Source organism: Sesamum indicum, linkage group LG11 (assembly GCF_026168435.1).
Source record: "Sesamum indicum cultivar Baizhima isolate 11 linkage group LG11, ASM2616843v1, whole genome shotgun sequence".
NCBI classification, from domain to species: Eukaryota; Viridiplantae; Streptophyta; class Magnoliopsida; order Lamiales; family Pedaliaceae; genus Sesamum; species Sesamum indicum.
In genome coordinates this window covers 13,864,905-13,875,954 of record NC_142667.1, presented here as the reverse complement: position 1 = coordinate 13,875,954, position 11,050 = coordinate 13,864,905, and the positions used below count along the sequence as shown (strand labels likewise).

Genomic DNA, 11,050 nt, shown 5'->3' with positions numbered 1-11,050 from the left:
TAATTTTATTCAGATAATATAACATAAAGAATTGAAATTGGTGATGAATATATCACTATGCTCATAACTTATAATTCAATACTTTATTCATGCGATGTATGTCGGTAAAGGACATCAAAAGTTATTACATTTTATTATATAATAGAGGAAATTTTTTTATTTAAATTTAATTTGATAATTATTAGGTGGGTGGTATTTATAATTATCAAATGATTGATGCATATTCGATCAATTCCAATTTTGAGGTAGAATTTTCCAACATACACGAAAAGTCCTCAGATGCGAACGCCTCTCATAGCCGAGCTAATTGTTGGATTAACCTTGCTATAACCTCCATCCACCACCAGGTTCAGTCCACTCACATACTTAGACTCATCGCTTCCAAGAAAGATCGCCGCTTCCGCTATATCGTCCGCTTCCACCGGCGGCCCCTTCAGTGTCGCCGACGCAGCCACCCACTCAGCCGCCTTCTTCACGTCCACCGCGCCTCCCATAGCGTCTGCCAACATCGGAGTCGGAATCAGGAAAGGAGAAATGCAGTTGACTCGAATCCCGTGTTTCCCGAGCTCCAAGCAGAGCTGGTTTGTGAGCCCAATCACGGCGTACTTGGAGGAAGCGTACGAGATCGGGAACTCAAGGGCGGTCACGGCGGAGACGCTCGATGTGAATATGATGCTCCCTTTCTTCGCGGGAATCATCACTCGCGCCGCGTGCTTGGCGCCTAGGAACGCGCCGTAAACGTTCACATTGAACACCTTCTCGAAGTGGCTCTTTTCCGAGTCTAAGACTGAGGAGTACTGCATCGGCACGGTGATCCCCGCGTTGTTGAACATGATGTCCAGCTTACCGTGCTGGGACACGGCGCCGTCGACGGCGCTCTTGACGTCGGATTCCTTAGTGACATCGCAGTGAACATAGGAAATGGAGGGGAACTCTTTGCAGATGGCGTGGCCGCGCTCGTCCTGGATGTCGGCGATAATGACTTTTGCGCCGTGTTTGGCGAATAGCTTGGCCGTAGCCTCGCCGATTCCTCTGGCACCGCCGGTGATCAGTGCTACCTTTCCTTCTAGCCTGCCATATATATATACAGGAATATAAAAACAGTAACAAATATATGATTCAAATTTTATCCGAATATTTCTTTAATTAACAGTTGTAAATTGAGTGGAGAGCAACTAGTTACATAAAAATTATCGTAAAGTTACAAATTTGTCTCAATTGATGTAGATAAAATGCAAAAAGATGGATCACCTATTCGCCATAGAATCAGTACTTGCCAAAGACGTGGTCCTATTAATTTGCGACTACTGATGAAAACTCTTCTTACTCGTGAGGTTGCAGTGGGTGAAATGGGTTTGTTTTATAGTGTAGATTAGACAACTAGTCAAGACGAATGGTCTAACCATGTACAAGGAATTAATGATAACAAAATTGGAATGGGAGTAGAAACTCTTGACTAGTCATAATTTGGTTAACCACATTCAAAATTGACAGCTGATCAGGATGGTTTTTCCTTCAACGGCGTGACGTAATTAAGGAAGCAACTCAAATTCAATGCACAATGTAGTGAACTGAACCACAAGCATTTCAACTCAAGTACCTTATGTCTAACACATGCAGCATCAATTATATGCAATATCAGTTATTGAACAAACGAATATGCTAAACGACCACCACATATAAAAGTTGATGCATGCAGCATCAATCATTGAAGAAGCCAACATGCTAAATGACCACCACATATAAAAGTTTAAACGGTTAAGTGGCCGCTGTTGACCATTGGGTTGGGATACAGCATATTGATACATTGGACTGGAACAGTTCATTTATTGCACTAAAAATACGTAGCTTAATATAGTTTGATTTCTAGCTATCATCGCTTTCACTAGTTAACAGATCTTCGGCCTCCGGTGCCACTTTCTCTTTGGCAGTTGTAGTACACAGCTGCGACCGGCGAGCCAAGGTTGTAGAGTTCAGCAAAGTCTCTGGTTATGAAGTTCTGACGCCACCCTGGAGCATACACCGTCTGCCGCCCCAGCTGACGGAACAGCACGAAAACAAGGCGGTGGATTCCCATCGTCGGCCGAGGGCTTTCGTAGCACACCACTTCAGTTCCTGAACCAAGAAAATAAACATTAGTGATAGTATCATTATTCATAATTTGTATTGAGAGAGAGTGCTTTTTGTTTGGTCGCTGACATATGAATTAAACATATATACCGTATCACTAATTATAATTCCTTCGTCACTGACTGTTAATAGTGACAGTTTTGATATATTTTTATCACTGTTTCAAAATGAAATCCAATAAAGAAGTGGCCAATGACAAGCCAGGAGTTAAAGCCGCTGGAATCCAACTTTTTATTTGGGGGGGGGGGGGGGGGGAGGGAGGGATATGGAATGAGACCCGAACTCACCCGACACCCATCTGCTTACGTACAAAAGAATTCTACAAGATTAAGGTTTTCAAGAATCTTTAGATAGCTTTCCCTGTTTATGATATTAGTGGTCCAAGAGAGACATGGGAAAGGTGGAATGTTCTAATGTTAATTTGATATCATATAGCATGAAATTGAAAAAAAAAATTGTTGAGAGAGCGCAAAAATCTTTATACACATCATGTGTATTAATCAAAATAAAAACACAGTAAAGTTTAGGGATAATTACACTTTTCTCTCTTAAAATTTGGTCTAAGTACACAAAAACCTCCTATAGTTTGAGAAATTATATTTAATATCCATAAAGTTTGCTTCTGCCTAACAAATAAGTTTATTCGTTACTCAAAATTCACTAAATTTGTTGTTATTAACAAAAAAAACTGAATGAAAATTGATATTTATCCTATATTGGCTTATTACTGACTTATTGTGGGTTAAACATTTTTTTTCGAACTAAACTACCCTTATAACGGTGAAAATATACTTCACATGCAGTAACACGTGAAGATGCATGATGGTAATTTGATCATAAAAAAATTATTTGAACTGTAATAAATCAATACTAAGTCAATCGAGGGTAATTATAGATTTTTTCTTATTTTTTTTGTTAATATCAGCAAATTTAGGGAATTATGACTAACGTAAGGACTTATTTATTAGCTGGAAGCAAATCTTAAATGTGCTAGATATAATTTTTCAAACTACATAAAATTTATGTGTAATTATAACAAATTTTAAGAGGAGAGAGTATAATTATTTCTAAAATTTAAAATAGAAAAATTAATTCAACATGAAAGTACTCACCAAAACTTGCGCCAGTGCTTCCTGGAATGTCAGTAACCAACCTAATTTCATGTAATGCACGAAAGGCATTAATGATGTGTTAAAAAATGTGTAATAGAAAAGAAAAAGGGTAAATTTTTCTTCTATATTTTTATGATTATGTCTAATTAAATAAATATTTTTTACACTTTGTAAGATTATAAATACACCTCTTATTGTTGTCATTATAATTTATACGGCTCTTTAGGAGCAAAAACCTATAAATACCTATACCTCTGGAGATAAGGTACATCGATACTTCCTTATAGATGTGTATTTATAAAAGATAAAAAATATTGGCATAGTTGAACCGAATTTTTGGAAAGATCGATGTAATTTTCCCTTTAAAAAATTACAGTATTGTCCTTTACAAGAAATAAAAATGAAAATAATTAATATAAACCCACCACAAATTATGTTTTCATTTTTAATTTTCAGTTTTCAGTGGAACACACGTATTTTTAATTTTGTACAGTTTTCGCATGAAAATGAGATTACGTTTGATTAGATAATGCAATTGTGTTTTATATTAAACTGTTATGCAATTTAATATATTTTCAATGAAAGTACATATAACTAAATATGTTTTCACTGTAATACTGTTTCAAAAATTGAAAACAAATTGTGCTTTACAGAATTTACATTGCACTATAGAGGCTCGTTTACAATCCAAATGCCCAATACTAATTACTATTTGAATTAAATAACTAAATGAATGAATTGAATTATTCAACCAAAATAATCAACGTAAATATAATATAATTAATAGAAAGACCTTTTCTTTCATATTGTTACCCACATAACTCAGTGAATAGGGTGAGTTAATTAAAGACAATCACCAGTGCAGATATTCCCGTAGGTGTGGGTTACTAGGACTTGGTGCATCGGGATCAACCAAAACCTACAAAAATGTAGAAAAATCACTTGATGTTTACCTTAAAAATAACCTAAGAATGGCATGCACGTGTGGCAAATTGTACTTACATTTGAGAAGGGAGAAATGTTTAACATTTGTTAAACAATTGAAGTAATTACTTAAGATTTCAATAACAAATAGTGTAACATGACATTATAGGACTTGTGCGCGTGTATATATATATACATAAAATGACGATAATAAATTATTGAGATAGGAGGAAAGTACTTACAAGAGTATAGAAAGTTCGAAAGTCATCACCCCCAACTTCAACTCTGGGCTGATTAGCAACTTGGGGAGGCCTCAGATCACAGCCATTAATCACAATTCTGCCTCCGTAATAAACCCGAAGATCAACAGACGACCTAAAAGAGTCCACAACATCTCCGATGATACGACCAACTTCCAGAGGGTCCCTAATTTGTCTTGCCATGTTTCTCGAAAGAATGTTTGGCTTGCCAAATCTTGTAAGATTTTCGACAAGTGCAAACAAGCACGTACATTTCTTGCTATTTATAGTAGGTCTTCGAAACATTCACGAATGGTGCAAAGGCATGCAAAGGAGTGTGCCCACGGAATCAATCTGCCCAGCCCCTCATTCTACTTCTTATTATGTGGTCGCGACTTGCGTAGCATCATATTACTTTCTGTAAAGTAAGAGAGAATTAAAATAAATGAAATATATACTTAGGTTTTCATAGTGATATTTTTCTTCTTTATTGACATATATTTATAAATATACATATAAGATTATTATTATTATTATTTGCTCGGTTATATTTTTATAATTAATAATTAATGCAGGGAGAAAGTTTTGATTTAATTGACAATGTCAGGTATCTAGAAACAAAGAGGTACCATGCTCAAGCACAAAGGTACCACTTAATTAAAGGGGGTCTATGGAATGAGAAACACTAGTTTTCCAACTTACAAAAATTTCAATTGGGAGAAATTGACACTTCTAGATGCTGCAGAAACCAACTTACTTGAGCGTGTGGAAATGAGAGAATTCTTGGCAGCACTCTGGATCGACGACAAATTAAAAAAGTATTTTATTAAATGTAGATTCTGTATCATGTGTGGTGGAGATCATTCAGGATCAATCTAAAATAAATTCACAGAAAAAGCATGCGTACGTCCAAGAGGGCTAGCAAATTCATCTGAAAAAATTCAGTGGGACTTCCAAATCTTGATTTAGAAAGAGACATAACTATTTACAATAAATGCAATTTTATTTTATTTTTTTGGTTAATTTTTTTTTCCAGTTCAAAATTTCAAATCTACGTTTAGTTTAAATATGACCCAATTCAGCACTGAACTCCATAACGCACTTGTCAAATGTTTTCATGTATCAAATGAATTTAGAAATATGGGATCCACGACTACAAACTCAAAAGACGGTTCATTAAATGTACGTCGATGTGTTGTAGCACAACAAGTAAATGTACGTCGATGTATGATGGAAAAAATCCAAAAATAATATAAAAAAGATATGGTATTATGTTGAATCTTGATTTGGCAAGAGATATATAGACCTAATTTATAGGAAAAATAGGATTATATTATTAGAATGAAAGGAATGTGGAAATGTAGGGTTAGTTTAAACATGAGGAGATTGGAGGGTGAAGTGCATAGAAGGGTTGGCAATATATTCCAGTATGTCAGAGGAATATAGAGATATGGACCAGTAATGCATCATGGGATCTTTTGGTAGATGGAGAAGGAAATGGCAATGTAAAATAGCCAGAATTCCACTTGTTCCAACTCCTTTTATTATTCCTTTAACCTTGTCATCTCTTAAAGTCCTTCATGTGGACATACATGTGTGACAGCAAACAACGATAATGAGATGATCGTCTCTCCATGATACATAGAGGATCATTCCATGATAACGAGATAAGATGTCCACCAATGCATATACTACTTTTCAAAATTCTTAGCTTTATTCAAATCATATTTATTTATATATACTTAATTTATCCCTCCTATTTATTTCTCTTTCCATTTTAATTCATATCTCTCTAATGTATTATTATTATGCTCAGCATCTGTATAAAGCCATCATTTAAATAAAGATTTATACATGTGGCAATATGTATATACATATATACGACATGATTTAAAATAGGAAATTTAATCCAATCCTTAAAAATCATTAGGTTTGTGATGGAGAAGGATTCGTGGCTAGAGAAAGTTTTTCTTGGTTAAAGTTGTGGTCGTGGGTAGACGGATGTGGAAGGAAAATCCTAACCAGATTATATTTGATTATATGACAAGTGAAATATACTTATTTTATGATTGGTGTACAAATTAATAAAATAATAAATTATATATCACACTTATTTTATAATTTATTTGATTAAATCAAATTTAATTTGGGTAAAAAAACTTAGCGAGGAGTTGGATCCTCCAACCACAAGAAGCAACAAAAATTTGGGCTGGTTCTGGTTTGGGCCTTTTTATTTTCCTATATATATATATATATTTAAAAATGCAGCTACGTTCATGAATTTGGGCTAATTTCCTCGGAAAGAAAAACGAAAGGGCACATCCCTGTCCTGAGTCCATCAAGCAACTTATCTCCAGTCCGCCGACACCAATTTCGGAGTACAACGTAATAATACTTGAATTTGATTCTAATAAGAATCTTTTCTTAACTAAAATACTCCGTTTATTGCATACCTCCATATACTGACCTATGATTTTCCCAACACTAAAAAGGGCTATTTAAGAAAACGTGGCTGCGCTACTGCTTGCTTTTCATATATATAAATATCAAAGAGAGGTAGTAGTATTGGGCGGTTGTCCTAAGATCTTCGGCCTCCAGTCCCGTTTTCCCTTTGGCAGTTGTAGTACACAGCGGCAACCGGCGAGCCAAGATTGTACACTTCAGCGAAGTCTCTAGTTATGAAGTTCTGGCGCCACCCCGGAGCATACACCGTCTGCCGCCCCAGTTGGCGGAACAACAAGAAAACCAAGCGGTGGATTCCTATCGTCGGCTGAGGGCTCTCGTAACACACAACTTCAGTTCCTGTACACGTACATATATACCATCAGCAACAACACAACACTTCTTTCCATGTAAAAATTAAATAATTAGTGTGAAAACACAAAAGTTATTATAACTTCATGCATATATAATTAATGAGTGAATAGCAATTTACCTCCCTGTGATAATGAAAATGAGTATATTACTCCTATAAAAAAAATATAGCAATTTGTCTCCTCTGTACTTCTTAAAATGAAGCAATTTACCTCCTTATACAGGGAGGTAAATTACTTCATTTTGAAAAACATAGGAAGGTAAATTATTGTATTTTAAAAAGTAAAGAGATGTAAATTACTATTTATTTTTTCATAAGGGGGTAATTTGCTCATTTGCGATATCACAAGGGGGTTGCTTGTATTTTTCTCTATAATTAATGCTAATCGATCTTTAGATTATCAATTGTGAGAAAAAAAATATTATCTTCTTTTTTCGTAATATATAGTTTGCTCATGCATCTCTTAGCAATATAGAATTATTACTAGTAAAGATTAATAATTGATTAGTAATTTATAATTTTTTAAATAATTATATTAAATTTAAAAAAACGTGGCTTAAGTAGCTATAATTCTATACGGAAAGAAAGAGCGTAAAGGCAGAAAATCATATATATGCAAGTGACGCAAGTCTCGGATGAGGGGGTGACGTTTTAGAGTTTATATAAGAGACCAATCACTTCAGGACAACTTGCCAACATCAAAATACATACACTCAATTTGAGATTCGGACAGAACTATGAGCTTGTGATTAAAAAAAAAAGTAGTAAGTAAAATGGAATCCAACGAAGAATCAGCCAATAGAAAGGCAGAATTTAAAGCCGGGCGCAGGTATCAAACTAACTTTGATAAAGAAAAGCCACCAAGCATCATGTGTCCGTACAGGATAGAAGTAAGGGGTAGGGGTTTTCAGGAATCTTATTTGTCATATGTAGTGGCCGATGAGAAACATCGGATTCATGTTTTGTTCCATATAATATACCTTTGCATGAGTTAGAGTGCTCACCAAAACTTGTGCCAGTGCTTCCTGGGATGTCTGTCACCAACCTGTTTTTCCATTTAGTACACCAACAACATTCATATTATTATAACACATTTAATAGTCATAAAAGAAAAAAATAGAAATATGGTGTTAAGCATAATAAATGGGTAGGAGTTCACACCAAACCCCCGTCTAGACATAGACGACATTATAAAAAAATGAAATAAAATAAAATTGTATTAGACATAAAAGTTTAAAGAGTCGGAAAGAAAATTTATTTAATATTAACATTTTAATTAACATGCTCCTCTTATGTATAAATCATGCACGCTGAACCTTCTTTTTAATTATAAATGGGTGGCATTGAGTTCTGATAGAATGTAATAACCACTCATTAAAAAATTTAAATTAATAAAGACGAAAATTATGTAATATTAATATCTTAAAATATTATGATATTTTTTCAAAAAAAGAAAATGAAAATTGAGTAGTTGCATCAGGGAGAGCCAGAGGCATTCACCAATGCAAGTATTCTCTTAGGTGTGGGTTGCTAGGGCTTGGCGCATCAGGGTCCACCAAAACCTGCGAAAAATTGCTTTAACTTAAAACTCCTGCCTAGCAAAGTATGGTAACAAACTACCAACTTAAAAGAAAACATTGGAGCATTATTGGTTAAACAAAGTTGATTATAAGATTTTAGTACTAATAGATATAGATAATTGATAAAAATAGTATTTAATACACAATGATTTTCTTTATTTCTTTTTTTTTTGTGTTTAAATAGAGAAAATTACTTACAAGAGTATAGAAAGTTCGAAAGTCATCACCCCCTATCTCAACTCTGGGCTGGCTGATAACATGGGGAGTTCTCAGATCACAGCCATTAGCCACTGTCCTGCCACCATAGGAAATCCGTAGACTAGTGGACGATGTAAAAGGGTCTACAACATCTCCGACGACACGACTAACTTCCAAAGGGTCTTTAATTTGTCTTGGCATGTTGCGTGGCTAGAATTTAATTGGAAAAATACAGAATGGACAAATGAAAATGGAAAAATGTGTTGGTCTCTACAGCAAGCCCGCATAGATGCTCCTTGTCATTTATAGTAGGTTCCCTGAAACCAGACGACATGAGGAATGATGCAAAGGCATGCATGCAAGGGGAGTTTGGCCACAGAATCAATCCGTCCAGCCCATCAGTCTATCTCCCCGGCCGAGTAGTGGTAGCATCCCACACTGCTTTTCCCAAAGTAAGATGGAACTAAAAGAAAGTACAAAGCATGTAATGGTCCTCTCAATCATTCCATGTTTGTTGATATAGAGATAATATTATTCCATGCATTTGGAATAGTTATTTATGACGCCAACCATTTTTGATATTTGGTCTGCATTAATTTGGTATAATGGAGGGGTCAAAAGAAGAAGTGCAAACGCAGGAAACAAAGAATCAGTCATGCTCACGCACAGAGAGGTATCCCTGAACTGAAGGAGACATGTGAATAGATTCATGATAAACACACTAGATTCTTTACCATGAGAATTCAGATATATATTCCACTCCACATTGCATTCTTATCACATCCAATTAGATTATATAGATTCATGATAAACATTACATTCATCATGTCTTAATTTGCTTGCTCTATAAGGTTAAAAATGTGCTGGGTGGGCTTGGCAAATTTTACAACTTTACTCTCATCACATAGTAGTTAAGCACTTTTACTTCTCTATTTTACGAGATCTTCTAATTGATTTAAATTGAGAAAACTTCAGGTTTAGTCACATGAATCCTGTAAAGTAGCAAATTAACTATGCAAATTTTCTTGATTTTGGGACTATTTTTGAAAATTCCATAAAGCAGAGAACCACATGTATCAAATTTCTTAATTTTGTGATTATTTTGAAAATTCTGTAAAGTAAAGGATTAAAAGTGTTGAACTCTTCTATCTTATAGGATTAAAAATGTAATTTTTGTCGGGTGAGCTTATAAACTTCTAAAAATAAGACGTTATTTCAAAGTTATAAACTCTTCTGAAAGAAATTAGTTATCTGGAGTTCATAACTTATTTGTAGAATATTAGAAAAACTCCTAAAAATTACAAAAATTGTCATTAGTAACATCATATTAAATGTCATCATCTTGTTTTATCTAAACATTTCATTACTTTTATTTGAATGAATGTAAGCTCTAAAAACACCTTATAAGATAGAGTTAATTACAATTAAATGTCCTCTGAAAATATAAAATTGCACTTTTCTCCAAATTTTTTTTTGAAATTATACTTACACTCCATCCGAAAATTTATTGTTTACATCTGATCCCTTTTTGCTAGGACTCGAAAAAAAAAAAAATAAAGCTGATATCAACCAAAAAAATTGCATAATACCCCTCATTTAACGTCTTCATATGATAATTTTTTACTTACGAAGGAAAAAATGTAATAATATTAACTTCACTCCATATATATAGATATATTACATTTACTCCTTTATAAGTATAAAAATATAAATGAGAATCTTAAATGAGAGGCAAAATTAAAATTTATATAATTGTTCTGCATAAGTGTCCAAACCCTAATTGAAGAGGGTCAGGTGTAAATCAAGAAATTTTGGAGGGGGTGTAAGTATAATTTTTAATTTTTTTTTTAAAAAAAATAATTTAAAGGGGATCTAAATATAATTAACCCATAAGATATCTGGATTTATAAAATCTTTTACATAACATTAGCCAAAATACCCATTCGCCAGACACAATTCAAGTAAGGGTAAATTACAACTGTCTCCCCTGATGTTTGATATAATTACAAATACCCCCCTCAGATGGAAAATAATTATGTAACTCCTAGACGG

General features: G+C 34.2%; 3 protein-coding genes across 4 annotated transcripts; all 3 read right to left on the bottom strand.

The window, feature by feature from the left end:
* Positions 1-64: 64 nt before the first annotated feature.
* On the bottom strand, positions 65-1,353 carry LOC105174071 (short chain aldehyde dehydrogenase 1). Its single transcript, XM_011096044.3, has 2 exons — positions 1,252-1,353; positions 65-1,071 (listed from the first exon to the last, which is right to left on the bottom strand). Exons 1-2 carry the CDS (start codon positions 1,260-1,262, stop codon positions 276-278), a joined length of 807 nt encoding a protein of 268 aa, XP_011094346.1. The 5' UTR covers positions 1,263-1,353; the 3' UTR covers positions 65-275.
* Positions 1,354-1,678: 325 nt separating this feature from the next.
* LOC105174211 (protein HEADING DATE 3A) lies at positions 1,679-4,711 on the bottom strand. The gene is made up of 4 exons (XM_011096238.3): positions 4,409-4,711; positions 4,100-4,161; positions 3,243-3,283; positions 1,679-2,115 (listed from the first exon to the last, which is right to left on the bottom strand). The coding sequence occupies exons 1-4, from the start codon at positions 4,709-4,711 to the stop codon at positions 1,886-1,888; spliced, it is 636 nt and encodes a 211-aa protein (XP_011094540.2). The 3' UTR covers positions 1,679-1,885.
* Positions 4,712-6,706: 1,995 nt separating this feature from the next.
* Positions 6,707-9,872, bottom strand: LOC105174070 (protein FLOWERING LOCUS T 1-like). 2 transcript variants are annotated; one of them, XM_088875700.1, is made up of 4 exons: positions 8,999-9,872; positions 8,721-8,782; positions 8,201-8,265; positions 6,707-7,207 (listed from the first exon to the last, which is right to left on the bottom strand). In XM_088875700.1, exons 1-4 carry the CDS (start codon positions 9,197-9,199, stop codon positions 6,984-6,986), a joined length of 552 nt encoding a protein of 183 aa, XP_088731826.1. In that variant the 5' UTR covers positions 9,200-9,872; the 3' UTR covers positions 6,707-6,983. The 2 variants fall into 2 exon arrangements, with proteins under 2 accessions (XP_088731826.1, XP_011094344.3); XM_011096042.3 differs by having other exon boundaries at positions 8,225-8,265.
* Positions 9,873-11,050: the final 1,178 nt, after the last annotated feature.

Coding starts and splice junctions, on each gene's coding strand:
- LOC105174211 (XM_011096238.3), bottom strand. CDS start 4,711: ATGTTTCGAAGACCTACTATAAATAGCAAGAAATGTACGTGCTTGTTT. Junction 4,162..4,408: donor TTCGAACTTTCTATACTCTT/GTAAGTACTTTC, acceptor ACATTTTTGTAG/GTTTTGGTTGATCCCGATGC. Junction 3,284..4,099: donor CTACGGGAATATCTGCACTG/GTGATTGTCTTT, acceptor ACATGAAATTAG/GTTGGTTACTGACATTCCAG.
- LOC105174070 (XM_088875700.1), bottom strand. CDS start 9,199: ATGCCAAGACAAATTAAAGACCCTTTGGAAGTTAGTCGTGTCGTCGGA. Junction 8,783..8,998: donor TTCGAACTTTCTATACTCTT/GTAAGTAATTTT, acceptor AATTTTTCGCAG/GTTTTGGTGGACCCTGATGC. Junction 7,208..8,200: donor GCACTCTAACTCATGCAAAG/GTATATTATATG, acceptor GTACGTGTACAG/GAACTGAAGTTGTGTGTTAC.